Consider the following 15,202-nt stretch of genomic DNA (forward strand, 5'->3'; position numbering starts at 1 on the left):
ACAAAAACAGACAGGTGGACCAATGAAATCAAATTGAAGACCCTGATATTAATCCATACAACTATGAACACCTGATTTTTGGCAAAGAAGCCAAAATTATACAATGGAAAAAAGAAAGCATCTTCAACAAATGGTGCTGGCATAAAAGTTGTTGACATGTAGAAGAATGCAAATAGATCAATACCTATCACCATGCACAAAACTCAAGTTCAAATGGATCAAAGACCTCAACATAAATCCAGCCAACTGAACCTCATAGAAGAGTAAGTGGGAAGTAGCCTTGAACACATTGGCACAGGAGACCACTTCCTAAATATAACACCAATAGCATGGGCACTGATATCAACAATTAATAAATGGGACCTCCACAAATTGAGAAGATTCTGTAAGGCAAAGGAAATGGTCAATAAAACAAAAGAGCAGCCTATAGATGGTGTTGGAGTCCTTCTGTCTATGTGTTGCTTTCATTGGTTAATGAATAAAGAAACTGCCTTGGCCTGTTGATAGGGCAGAACTTAGGTAGGCAGGGAAATAGAACTGAATTCTGGGAGGAAGAAGGCAGAGTCAGAGAGATACCATGGATCTGCAGCCAGAGGTAAACATGCTGAAAATTTGCTGGTAGGCCACAACCTCGTGGTGATATAAAGATTAATAGAAATGAGTTAAATTAAGATGTAAGAGTTAGCCAATAAGAAGTTAGAGCTAATGGACCAAGCAGTGCTTTAATTAATACAGTTTCTGTGTGATTATTTTTGGGACTAAGCTAGCTGGGTGGCTGGGAATTGGGCAGTGGGAACCAGACAAGGTCCCTCCTCCTACATATAGAATGTGAAAAAAATTTCACAACTCCACATTTAATAAAGAGCTGATCTCCAAAATATATAAAAAATTCAAGAAAATAGACATCAAAAGAACAAATAATCCAATTAAAAATGGGATACAGATCTAAACAGAGAATTCTCGACAGAAGAATCACAAATGGCCAAAAGACACTTAAGGAAATTCTCAACATCCTTAGCTATCAGGGAAATGCAAAACAAAACAACTCTGGGATACCATCTTACACTCATCAGAATGCTTAAGACCAAAAACACTAATGACACCTTATGCTGGAGAGGATGTGGAGTAAAGGGAGGACTCCTTCATTGCAGGAGTGAGTGCAAACTTCTACAACCACTTTGGAAATCTGTATGGTTGTTTCTCAGAAAATTGGGAATCAATCTACCACAAGACCAAGCAATACAACTCTTGGGCATATACCCAAAGGATGCACACTCCTGCCACAAGGACATTGCTCAACTATGTTCATAGCAGCATTTTTCATAATTGCCAGAACCTGGAAACAACCTAGATGCCCCTCAACTGACGAATGGATAAAGAAAATGTGGTACATTTACACAATAAAGTATTATTTAGCAGTAAAAAATAATGACAACTTGAAATTTGCAGCCAAATGGATGAAACTTGAAAAAAAACATCTAGGGTGAGGTAACCCAGACCCCAAAAGACAAACACAGTAAGTACTTACTCATAAGTGGATATTAGAGCAAAGGATAACCAGCCTACAGTCCACAACCCCAGAGAAGCCAGGAAGCAAGGAGGACCCTAAGAGAGACATGCATGATCCACCTGGGAAGGGTGACTAGACAAGATCTCCTTAGTAAAGTGGGAGTGGGATAAGGGAGAAGGGTGGAAGTTGAGTTGGGAGAGGAGAAGGGGAGAGGGGAGAACATGAGAGATTAGGAAGGTTGAGTTGTAAAAGAACAGAGAGGGAGAACAAGGAAAGCGATAGCTTGATAGAGGGAGCCATTATGGAGTTAGTGAGAAACCTGCCACTGGGGAAATTCCCAGGAATCCACACGGATGACCCCAGCTAAGAATCTAAGCAAAAGAGCACTTTAACTGTACTTCCCCTATAGTCAGATTGGTGAGTATCTAAATGTCATCATAGAACCTTCATCCAGTAACTATGGAAATAGATGCAGAGATCCACAGCTAAGCCCTGGGCCAAACTCATGGAATCCAGTCATATAGAGGAAGGAGCAAAGTGGTCAAGACCACAATGGAAAAACCCACAGAAACAGCTGATCTGAGCTAGTAGGAACTCACTGATTCTTGACTGATAGCTGGGGAACCTGCATAGTACCCAAATAGGCCCTCTGAATGTGGGTGACAGTTGTGTGGCTTGGGCAGTTTGTGAGACCACTGGCTGTGGAACCAGTGTATGAACTTGCTTTTTGGAGCCCATTCTCTATGGAGGAACACTTTGCTCAGCCTAGATACAGGGAGGAGGGCTTTGGTCCTGCCTCAACTGGTGTGACAGACTTCATTGACTGCCCATGGGAGGCTTCACCTTCTCTCAGGAATGGATGAGGATTGGGGTGGGAGGAAGATGGTAGGAGCTGGAGGAGGGGAGAGAGAGGGAACTGGGATTGGTATGAAAAATAATAAAAAAAAATCGGTTTAAAAAATAAAATTAATTAAAAACAAAATAAAAGGGAGACACTAGAATTTTTTTAAAATAAAATAAAGTTAAAGTAGAAGATTTTAACAACTTCCCTCTAATAGATCAAAGAGACAAAAGAAGGTCAAATGAAACACATGCAGGATCACTTACCAACTGCACAGCAAGCAAACAGGCCACACATGCTATCCTATCCTATATCCTATACCATGCTCTTTACCACAGTGTTATTGAATTACAAATTAATAATGAAAAGTATGTATCTATATCTCAAAAAATTAATAGCCCAAGTTGGAAAACTAAAAAGTAAAGTAACTAATAATTATAAGATAAAAATCATAAAGTATGAAATTTAAAAGTAACAGCAAGGAAAATGTACCATATCAAAACCTGTGAAAATGTGCTAAGATGCTATGTAATAATTAAATATTTTGCCTTAAAGCACCAGCAGTTTAATTCAAAGGGCTAAGAAGAAGATGAGGGACCCAGTTTAAAAGATCCAAAGGTATAAATATTTCTGAAAGTCCATAAGCTTGGAAGTCAGCACACATAAGCACAAACAAAAAAAAAATAATCATTTGCAGCTTTTTAAAAAATAGTGAAGCACTGCAAACAACTTCAATACATACCACTAAGAAATAAGCAAAGTTAATGTGGGTATATTGGTGTCATGGAACTAAAATGTGGCCATTTCAAGGACTAAACTGGGAACCTGGAGAATGTTAGGGAAACTCCTTAACAATGAGGGTACAGACCATATTATAAAATGAAGGCTACAGTAGAATACCATTGATAGAGAATTTCAATACCAATTAATTCTGCTTACCTTTATGATTGAATAGAAACTTCTCAGGATCAGAAAGTATAGAAGAGAAAGAGATGGAGGTGAGAGCAACCCACACTACACATGGAGAGAGGAACCCTCAGAGGGAGTTGTGAGGAGGCTCTGGCCAGGGCTTTCTCTTAATATCCCAAGGAAAGTGTTGAGATTTGTTAAATAGGGCTCTGTTTAGATGTTTTGCTTAGTATTTTCTGTATGCCAGAGATATTTTATAAGTAGCAAGAATATTTTACAGAGTAGAATATCTTGTTTGAACTGCTTGTCAACCATATACCACCTTCTTGTAATTTATGGCCCTTGCACTCTGAGTCCCCCTTTCTCAAACATTGGAATGCAGGGATTGCAGGCAAGTCACCAAATAGCTTTCATTGGCTGGCATCCATCTGAAATGTATGAATGAACGCCCGGAGAGGCTCAGAGGTAGAGCACTTGCCTCTTCTGTGATTGAACATAGGTTCCAATCACCAGCAGAACAAAGTAAACATAATAAAATAAGATAAAACTCTAAAGGCATGATTCATCAGCTTGCTATGCCCTGCAGCTGTTCCCAGTACTGGAAGTTGCTAACCTGTCCTCCTTTGCTCAAGGTACAATGGGGCACAAAGAGTACAGCAAGCCTGCCAATAGTAAGTGCTTTTCAGCCGTGGAGGAAGAACAGAGTCTTCGGTTCATAGGCTTTTAATTCTATCAACAGCTCAGGCTAAATAATGAAATACAGGTTCCATTGTTAGATCTCCTGCCCAAGAGGGCCTCTGCTAATATGGAGAAGCAGGCAAAGGCTGTGGGGCTGAGGGTCTGCCTCTTCAGTGGTCTTGTAGTTAAGTTCAACCATGAGGTTCTTATCAAAGACCTCAGGAGACAGGCGGCGGAGACACCAGCAGGAAGGCAGGCACAGGCAGGCACAGGCAGGCACAGGCAGCGGAGACACCGGCATGCAGGCAGGCCCAGGCAGCGGAGACACCAGCGTGCAGGTAGGCACAGGCAGGCCAACCGGCGGAGACACCAGCCAGCAGACCCGGCGGGGGTGGTTTAGTCCAAGCATGAAACAGTGAAGCCCACACTGAGAGCAGATCGCCCCACTACAATAAAATCAAACCCATTAGATAGCATCGATAGGAGGAGATGGGCAGACGCCAAGGCAAGAATTCACCAAACAATCTGAAAAACAACATGAAAACACCAGAACCCAATGATCTTACAACACAAGGACTTGAACACCCTAACACAGAAGAAGAGGAAAAAATGGAATTAATGAAAGCAATAGAGTCCCTTAAACAACATGTAAAAAATGTCCTCATAGAAATGGATGAAAAGTATAATAAAAAGATTAAAGAAATGAGTAAATACGTAAATGATACCCTGGGAAACCAAGAAAAAACGATCAAACAGGTAATGGAAACAGTTCAAGAATTGAAAACTGAAATGGAAGCAAGGAAGAAAACACAGAGGACCAGCTGGATATGGAAAATCTAGGTCAAAGAGCAGAGACTACAGAAGCAAGCATAATCAATAGAATACAAGAGATAGAAGAAAGAATCTCAGATTCTGAAGACACCATAGAGAAAATAAATGCACTGATCAAAGAAAACAGCAAAACCAACAAATTCTCATCACAAAACATTCAGGAAATATGGGACACAATAAAAAGACCAAACCTAAGAATAATATGGATAGAAGGAGAAGAGTCACAGTTCAAAGGCCCAGAAAATATTTTTAACAAAATTTTGGAAGAAAACTTTCCCAACATAAAGAAAGATATTCCTTTGAATATCCAAGAAGCATACAGAACACCAAACAGACTGGATCAAAAAAAACATCCCCTCACCATATAATAATCAAAGCCCAAAATATACAGATTAAAGAAAGAATATTAAGAGCTGCAATGGAAAAAGGCCAAGTAACCTATAAAGGTAAACCGATCAGACTTACACCTGACTTCTCTATGGAAACCATGAAAGCCAGAAGGTCCTGGATAGAGGTACTGCATAAATTAAGAGACCATGGATGCAAACCCAAACTACTATACCCAACCAAGCTATCGTTCACTATCAATGGAGAAAACAAGACATTCCAGGATAACAACAAATTTAAACAATACATAGCCACAAATCCAGCCCTACAGAAAGTAATAGAAGGAAAATCACAACCCAAGGAATCCAACATTGCCAACACTGCCTACAGTAACTCAGGCATATAGCGACCCTTCAACAGCACAACTCAAAGAAGGGAGACACATAAACTCTTCTACCAAAAGCAATAGGAATAACCGGAGTAAGCAACCATTGGTCATTAATATCACTTAATATTAATGGTCTCAATTCACCTATAAAAAGGCACAGGCTAAGAGATTGGATACGAAAACAGGATCCAACATTCTGCTGTTTGCAAGAAACACATCTCAACCACAAAGACAGGCATCTACTCAGAGTAAAGGGTTGGGAAAAGGTTTTTCAAGCAAATGGTCCTAAGAAAAAAGCAGGTGTGGCCATACTAATTTCTAACAAAACTGACTTCAAACTAAAATCAATCGGAAGAGATCAAGATGGACACTTTATACTCATAACAGGAACAATTCAGCAGGATGAAGTCTCAATCCTGAATATCTACGCCCCTAATATAAAAGCACCCACTTATGTAAAAGAAATATTGCTAAAACTCAAGGCAGACATCAAACCACACACACTAGTAGTAGGAGACTTCAACACACCTCTCTCACCGATGGACAGGTCAATTAGACAGAAAACTAATAGAGAATTAAGAGAATTGTTGGAGGTAATGAAGCAAATGGACTTAACAGACATCTATAGAACACTCCACCCACATAGGAAAAAATACACCTTCTTCTCTGCAGCTCATGGAACCTTCTTGAAAATTGACCACATACTCGGAAACAAAGGAAACCTCCACAGATACAAAAAAAAAAAATCAGTGTCCAAGTGTGTCTTATCAGATCACCACAGATTAAAGTTAGAAGGCACCAACAATGCTATCCCCAGAAAGCCGACAAACTCATGGAAACTGAACAGTCAACTACTGAACCACACCTGGGTCAAGGAAGAAATTAAGAAAGAAATTAAAGTCTTCCTTGAATTTAATGAAAATAAAGAGACAACATATTCAAACCTATGGGACACGATGAAAGCAGTGCTAAGAGGAAAGTTCATAGCACTAAGTGCCCACTTAAAGAAAACAGAGAAAGCATACATTGGGGCCTTAACAGCACACCTGAGAGCCCTAGAAAAAAAGAAGCAGACGCACTCAGGAGGAGTAGAAGACAGGAAATAATCAAACTGAGGGCGGAAATCAACAAAATAGAAACACAGAAAATAGTCCAAAGAATCAATGAAACAAAAAGTTGGTTCTTGGAGAAAATCAACAAGATTGACAACCCCTATCCAAACTAATTAAATGACAGAGAGAGAACACGCAAATAAATAAGATCAGAAATGAAAAGGGGGACATAACCACAGACACAGAGGAAATTCAGAGAATCATTAGATCTTACTACAAGAGCCTGTATGCCACAAAACTGGAAAATGCAAAAGAAATGGACATTTTTTTAGATAAGTACCATATACCAAAGCTAAACCAAGACCAGGTGAACGATCTAAATAGACCTGTTAGTCGTGAAGAATTAGAAACTGTTATAAAAAATCTCCCCTTCAAAAAAAGCCCAGGACCAGATGGTTTCAATGCAGAATTCTATACCGATACTTCTTAATGTATTCCACAATATAGAAACAGAAGGGTCATTGCCAAATCCCTTTTATGAAGCTACAGTTACCCTGATACCAAAACCACACAAAGACCCAACCAAGATAGAGAATTACAGGCCTATATCACTCATGAACATCGACGTAAAAATTCTCAATAAAATACTGGCAAGCCGAATCCAAGAACACATTAGAAAAATTATCCATTATGATCAAGAAGGCTTCATCCCAGAGATGCAGGGCTGGTTCAACATACGCAAATCTATCAATGTAATCCACCATTTAAATAAACTGAAAGAAAAAACCATATGATCATTTCATTAGATGCTGAAAAAGCATTCGACAAAATTCAACACCCCTTTATGATACAGGTCTTGGAGAGATTAGGGATACAAGGGTCATACATAAATATAATAAAAGCTATTTACAGCAAGCCGACAGCTAACATTAAATTAAACAGTGAAAAACTCAAAGCCATCCCACTAAAATCAGGAACACGACAAGGATGTCCACTCTCTCCATACCTCTTCAATATAGTGCTTGAAGTTCTAGCAATAGTAATAAGACAACATAAGGGGATAAAGGGGATTCATATTGAAAAGGAAGAAGTTAAGTTTTCGTTATTTGCAGATGATATGATAGTATACATAAGTGACCCCAAAAACTCTACCAAAGAACTCCTACAGCTGATAAACACCTTTGGTAATGTGGCAGGTTAAAGATCAACTCCAAAAAATCAGTTGCCTTCCTATGCACTAATGAAAAGGAAACAGAGAGGGAAATCAGAGAAGCATCACCTTTCACGATAGCCACAAATAGCATAAAATATCTTGGGGTAACTCTGACCAAGGAAGTGAAAGATCTATTTGACAAGAACTTTAAGTCTTTGAAGAAAGAAACTGAAGAGGACACCAGAAAATGGAAGGATCTCCCTTGCTGTTGGATTGGGAGGATCAACATAGTAAAAATAGCAATTCTACCAAAAGCAATCTATAGATTCAATGCAATCCCCATCAAAATTCTTCACAGATCTGGAGAAGACAATAATCAACTTTATATGGAAAAACAAAAAGCCCAAGATAGCCAAAACAATCTTATACAATAAAGGATCTTCTGGAGGCATTACCATCCCTGACTTCAATCTCTATTACAGAGCTACAGTATTGAAAACAGCTTGGTATTGGCATAAAAACAGAGAAGTCGACCAATGGAATTGAATAGAAGACCCTGACTTTAGCCCACAAACCTATGAACACCTGATTTTCGATAAAGGAGCTAAAAGTTTACAATGAAAAAAGAGAGCATCTTCAACAAATTGTGCTGGCAAAACTGGATGTCAATCTGTAGAAGAATGAAAATAGATCTATATCTATCACAATGCACAAAACTAAAGTCCAAATGGATTAAAGACCTCAATATCAGTCTGAACACAATGAACCTGAAAGAAGAGAAAGTGGGAAGTACTCTACAACACATGGGCACAGGAGATCACTTCCTATGTATAACCCCAGCAGCACAGACACTAAGGGCATCTTGAACAAATGGGACCTCCTGAGACTGAGAAGCTTCTGTAAAGCAAAGGACACTGTCACTAAGACAAAAAGGCAACCCACTGACTGGGAGATCTTTACCAACCCTGCAACTGACAAAGGTCTGATCTACAAAATATATAAAGAACACAAGAAACTAGACCGTAAAAGGCTAATCAACCCAATTATAAAATGGGGCACTGAGCTGAACAGAGAATTCTCAAAAGAAGAAGTTTAAATGGCCAAAAGACACTTAAGATCATGCTCAACTTCCTTCGCCATCAGGGAAATGCAAATCAAGACAACATTAAGATACCATCTTACACCTGTCAGAATGGCTAAAATCAAAAACACCAATAATAGCCTCTGCTGGAGAGGTTGTGGAGAAAGGGGTACACTCATCCATTGCTGTGGGAATGCAAACTTGTGCAACCACTTTGGAAAGCAGTATGGTGGTTTCTCAGGAAATTTGGGATCAACTTACCCCTGAACCCAGCAATACTACTCTTGGGAATATACCCAAGAGATGCCCTATCATACAACAAAAGTATATGCACAACTATGTTCATAGCAGCATTGTTTGTAATAGCCAGAACCTGGAAACAACCTAGATGCCCTTCAATGGAAGAATGGATGAAGAAACTATGGAATATATACATATTAGAGTACTATTCAGCAGTAAAAAACAATGACTTCTTGAATTTTGCATGCAAATGGACAGAAATAGAAAACACTATCCTGAGTGAGTTAAGCCAGACCCAAAAAGAGGTACATAGGATGTACTCACTCATATTTGGTTTCTAGCCATAAATAAAGGACATTGAGACTATAATTCGTGATCCTAGAGAAGCTAAATAAGAAGGTGAACCCAAAGAAAAACATATAAGCATCCTCCTGAATATTAACCTTCATCAGGCGATGAAAGGAGACAGAGACAGAGACCCACATTGGAGCACCAGACTGAAATCTCAAGGTCTAATTCAGAAGCAGAAGGAGAGAGAGCACAATCAAGGAACTCAGGACCACGAGGGGTGTACCCACACACTGAGACAATGGGGATGTTCTATCGGGAACTCACCAAGGCCAGGTGGCCAGAGTATGAAAAAGCATGAGATAAAACCAGACTCGCTGAACATAGCGAACAATGAGGACTACTGAGAACTCAAGAATAATGGCAATGGGTTTTTGATCCTACTGCACGTACTGGCCTTGTGGGAGCCTAGGCAGTTTGGATGCTCACCTTACTAGACCTGGATGGAGGTGGGTGGTCCTTGGACTTCCCACAGGACAGGGAACCCTGATTACTCTTTGGGCTGATGAGGGAGGGAGACTTGATCGGGGGAAAATGGGAGGCGGTGACGGGGAAGAGGCAGAAATCTTTAAGAAATCAATAAATAAATCAATAAATTTTAAAAAAAAGACCTCAGGAGGGTGTTTTGCATTGTAATCTAAAGAGACGAGCCTAGATTAAATGCAGGTTTCACACAGACAGTTCAGGATGCAATAGATGTATTTCAATTGTATAACACATGTAGTCATTTCTGGTACATAAATTGGACTTTTACAAGCCTGTATGGAATCTATAAAGAACCTAGCCCTCTTTTTATCCCTCCTTCCTGGCAAGTCTTTGTACGAAAGTTAACATTTACCCACTGTGTTGTATGAACCAACTGTTGTGATGTCTGGTGGCCTATAAAATGACTTGGAGGTACTCAGATCAAGACCCATCAGACAATCTATCTGAGACTAGGAAACCCCACCTTTACTGCCAGAGACCACCTACTGCCTTGCCTAAGCAACCCAAAAAGAGCTCCTGAGAAACTATCCCAACAGTGGGACAGGGACACATGCTTTCTTGCATGGCAAATAGACTTTTCAGACTGACTATGTTGTAGATCTTGAGAGAGGCTCATGGCCCTGGATTAGCTTCATGAGCCAAAGTAACCTCAGGGGCAGAAGGATCCTACTCAGAGAAGAACACTGATGACAGAAGAGGAGGAGGTGAAAGAGGTGAGGTCATCTGAATAGTAAGCTCCGAGCTTTGAAGGCAGAGTCCTCCAATTCAGTAAGGAAACAGTCTCTCCTAAAGGCTCCAGGAGTGCAACGCCTGGCCTCTAGAACTGTGTTGTTTTAGGCTGCCAAGTTTATACCAGATTGTTACAACAGAAAGCTGATAATTGTTGGGGACTGCAGACCCTCAGACCCTGAATTTTCTATGACCCCTTGCCTGCTGGAGTAAACAACTTATTTTCCTATGCTTGCAGGTGCTCTGAGCATGAGACCCTCATGAGTTCCTGAGAACAAGGAAGTGGTTTCTGGTGGATTTGCTGATGAAAGATCCTGAGAGCTAGGATGTGGCCATTAATCAAGGAGAACACTATATAAACTGTTCTGAAACACAATAAAATTGGCATTCTTGTTTCAAGAGTGACCCACGCCTCTGTGTGTTTTTAATCCCCAGACCCTTACCCCATCACAAATCTAGGTGGTGCAGGCGCCACAGGTAATCACTTCCATAGTGAAAGTTCCCCCATGTCCTCCAGTTCTCTATATTCTTGTCACCCTCTCCCATGGGCCAAGTCCTCAAAATTTCAGTGCCTAGCAAGTAGAGGACTTCTAGTTGAAATCTTGTCAGGTTTTGCTATACTGAATGCACGGCACTCTAAACTAATTTTGAGACCTGATGTGAAAGTTTCTGGGGCTACAAAGGGAGATGATATCATATTAGATGGAAGCATAAGAAAAACTGAAGCCCTGCATCCACAAGACAAGGTTACCCCACCCAGGAAAGATGGCCATCTTCCCTCTCCCCTTCACTTCTGCCTGATGTCTGCCTTCCTGCCTCCTTCCACCATCCATGTTTTCCTTTTTCCCTTCCTCCCTCCTCCCACCTCTCTCTTTTACGACAGGGTCTCCCGTATCTCAGGCTGGCCTCCAGCTTGTACCCAGAATGACCTTGAACCCTTGATCCTTCTGCCTCCACCTCTCAAGTGCTGGATCACAGGTGTGAGCCACCATGCTGGGCACTTTTCTTGTCTTTGTTGAATTTCTTTGGGACTTACATTCTTTTCAGAAAACCCAATCATCTTGAACTAGCTGAAAGAATTTACCCTTCATGCAAAGGTTCAGACATCCATATAAAACACAGTCAATACCCACTGGGTATCTGAGGAAAGAATGTTCAGGGAAGCAGCTTGCAAAGGAAACTAACATGACTTGGTTGATGCCTTGGATAACCTCGGAGATAGGCAATGAGGGCACACCATGTCAAGTCCATGAATTTCTATATGGGAGTGATCAGAAGGAAAGGAATGAAGGCTAAAGCAGCAACCAGGAAATGTAAGTGGAGCGATTCTCCAGAGTTTAAAACATGAAAATAGAGAAATCAGATACAAGTCTGCACCAAAAGCCAGAAGTTGTTGGGGAAAGGCAGGGGTAGATGCATTTTACTGGCATTTTTGATGACTATCAAGTAATTCAAGTATCAAAGAGGAAATGATAAAAGAAAGAAAAGGAAGGGAACATGGAGGGAGGAAGAAAGGAGGGGAAGTAAAGGAGTAAGAAGAGATTGAGAGCAAGAAAAGCAAAGCATAAAGTTGCTGGAGTAGATTACCTACTGTCTTGAAGGTTTCTATTGCTGCAGTGAAACACCACAACCAAAGCAAGCTAGGGAGGAAGGGGTTCATTTGGCTTACACTTGCACATCATACTGCATCATGGAAGGAAGCCAGAACAGAAACTCAAACAGGGCGAGAACCTAAAGGCAGAAGTTGATGTGGAGGCCATGAAGGAATGCTGCTTCCTATCTTGCTCAGCCTGCTTATAGGACCTAGTACCAGCAGCCCAGGGTGACACCACTCACAGTAGACTGGGCCCTCCCTCATCAATCACTAATAAAGAAAATACCTTACACCAGAACTTAGGGAGGCATTTTCCTAGCTGAAGGTCCCTCCTTCCAGATAACTCTAACTTCTATCAAGTTGACACAAAACTAGCTAGAACAAGTACAAACATGAAAGTGGACTAGCAGGTGCCTATGCACCAGTGTCTTCTCTAAAAACAAAAAGGAGTGAACTGGAGAAATGGCTTCACTAGTTAAGAGCACAGCCTGCTTTTCTGCAGACCCCAGGTTCAATTCCCATCACCTACATGGCAGCTCATAGCCATCTGTAACTCCAGTCCTGGGGGATCTTGGCCTCCAGAGGCAGCAGGCATGCATATGGTACACAGTCAGACATGTTGACAAAACACCCATATACATAAAAACATTTTTAAAAAATAAGTCAAATAGAGAATCATACCATTATGTACATTTTTATTCTCTAAACATATTTTGTGCTTTGTGTGTGAATGTGTTTAAGTAATGGTATGCATGTGAAACATAGAAGACAACTTGCAGGAATAGGTTTTCCCCTTCCACCATGTGGATTCAGGGAATTGAACTCAGGTAGTTTCTGAGATTGTTCAAGTCATGAGCTAGGCATGTAACAGACACAGGTTTTCAATGTTCATGCAAATATAAGCTTATCTGTTTCAAGATGTGTAACTTCTAAAACCCAAAAGTATTTTAAAAGGACGAGAAGCATGAGGAAGGAAAAAGAGATAAAAGGAGAAGATGAAAGCACTTCATAAATGGACAAGAAAGTACGATTAGTAGAGCAATGAGCACCACACTACACAGTCAGCTGCTGCAATAATGATAAATGGGTTAAACCCAGGAAATAAAAGACAGATTCTGAGATGGAGCTAAACAGAAACAGAAATGAAATTCCATTTCTATGTGGTTACAGAATCTATAAATCAGAATGACACAAGAGCTGAAAGTTGTAAAGTAGAACTGATAAACTTGAGAGATGTCAGTGCTTGAAGACTATTAATGTCATGCATGATATAATTAAAGCAGTGGATATGTTCTTGGAGAAATACAAAAGAAGTGCTTTCTTTATAGTAGTGAGAGACACTCTCCTAATCCTAATCGCGGTGAACTGTAAAACTGTCATTCCACAAAATAAAATTAACAAAAGGAGAAATCATAAACTCAGGCTAGATCACTAAAAACCCTGATATGATGGGTGGGGTATGATGGATGGGGGGGGGCAGAGAAAAACCGCTGCTAACTGTTCCCCACTAAGGTTACTCTGGGCAGTAGGAAAGCATAGAATATAGTTTTTAAAAATATTTTGTTCCGAGATGCATCCGGAGGGGAAGTATGTGTCTGCCCAGCCAACCAGAAGTCCTGGGGATGGAGTACAGGCCCCCTCCAATTCCCGAAACATTCCCGGCCACTCAGTGGGGCATCTTCCTGGCTACTGGCTTTCTCTATTTACCCCATCCCATCTTGCCACCAAGCACTCATGTTCATCTGTAAGGTCCTTAAATCCACCACAGCCTGCTTCTGGGTGGAGGGGATGTGAAAGCCAACTCCAGTGCTGAGGGGACCTAAGAGAGGGCAGACCAAGAAAACACCTCAAGTACACAGTTAGCCACAGCAAAGATTGGACCAAGATGCCAAGACTCTCCTGACCGCATTTGAAGAAAGAGATGGGCAGGCACCAATGCAAGAATACCTCCAACAACCTGAAAACAACATGACAACACCAGAATCCAGTGAACATGCAACAGGAAGACTTGAACACCCTAATCCAAAAGAAGTAAAAGAAATCAACTTTAAACATAACATTATGAAAGTGAGAGAGACCCTTAAACAGGATGTGAAAAACTCCCTTAAAGAAATGGAAGAGAATAACAAAAGTTTGAAGAAATTAACAAACCCCTCAAAGATACCCAAGAAAACCAAGAAAAAGCAATTAAACAGTTAATGAAAACAGTTCAAGACTTGAAAACTGAAGTGAAGGAAATGAAGAAAACACAAATCAAGGGAAGGCTGAATATGGAAAATCTGGGTAAACTAACAGGAACCACAGAGACAAGTATAACCAACAGAGTACAAAAGATAGAAGAAAGAATCACAGATGCTGAAGACACTGTAGAGGAAATAAACTCATTCAAAGAAAACATCAAATCTAATTCTAAACACAAAACATACAGAAAATCTGGGATACCACAAAAAGACCAAACCTAAGAATAATAGGGATAGAAGAAGGAGACCAATTACAGCTCAAAGGCCCAGAAAATATATTCAACAAAATTATAGAAGAAAACTTTCCCAACCTAAAGAAGGATATTCGTATGAAGGTACAAGAAGCATACAGAACACTAAATAGACTGGATCAAAAAAAAATCCCCTCGCCATATAATAAACAAAACACAAAACATATGGAATAAAAAAAAGAGTATTAAGAGCTGCAAAGGAAAAAGATCAAGTAACATATAAAGGTAAACCTATCAGAATTACACCTGACTTCTCTATGGAAACCATGAAAGCCAGAAGGTCTTAGATAGATGTGCTGCAGACACTAAGAGACCATGAATGCAAGCCCAGGCTACTATACCCAGCAAAGCTTTCTTTCACCATCGATGGAGAAAATAAGATATTTCAGGACAAAAATAAATTTCAACAATCCATAGCCACAAACCCAGCCTTACAGAAAGTACTAGAAGGAAAATCACAATCCAAGGAAATCAACAACACCCATAATAACACAGACATCTGACAACCCTCCACCAGCACAACTCAAAGAAGGGAAACACACAA

At 40.3% G+C, this 15,202-nt stretch overlaps 1 protein-coding gene across 1 annotated transcript in view; it reads left to right on the plus strand.

The window, feature by feature from the left end:
- The window catches only part of Mkx (mohawk homeobox), a 202,030-nt gene extending 191,118 nt beyond the window's left edge, over window positions 1-10,912 (plus strand). Inside the window, exon 6 of the mRNA XM_057788133.1 lies at window positions 10,812-10,912. Within this exon, the coding sequence (XP_057644116.1) occupies window positions 10,812-10,837 (26 nt within the window). The 3' untranslated portion in view covers window positions 10,838-10,912. The remainder of the gene's footprint in view (window positions 1-10,811) is intronic.
- The last annotated feature ends 4,290 nt before the right edge of the window (window positions 10,913-15,202 follow it).

The sequence above is a fragment of the Chionomys nivalis genome, chromosome 13 (genome assembly GCF_950005125.1).
Source record: "Chionomys nivalis chromosome 13, mChiNiv1.1, whole genome shotgun sequence".
In the NCBI taxonomy this organism is placed as follows: Eukaryota; Metazoa; Chordata; class Mammalia; order Rodentia; family Cricetidae; genus Chionomys; species Chionomys nivalis.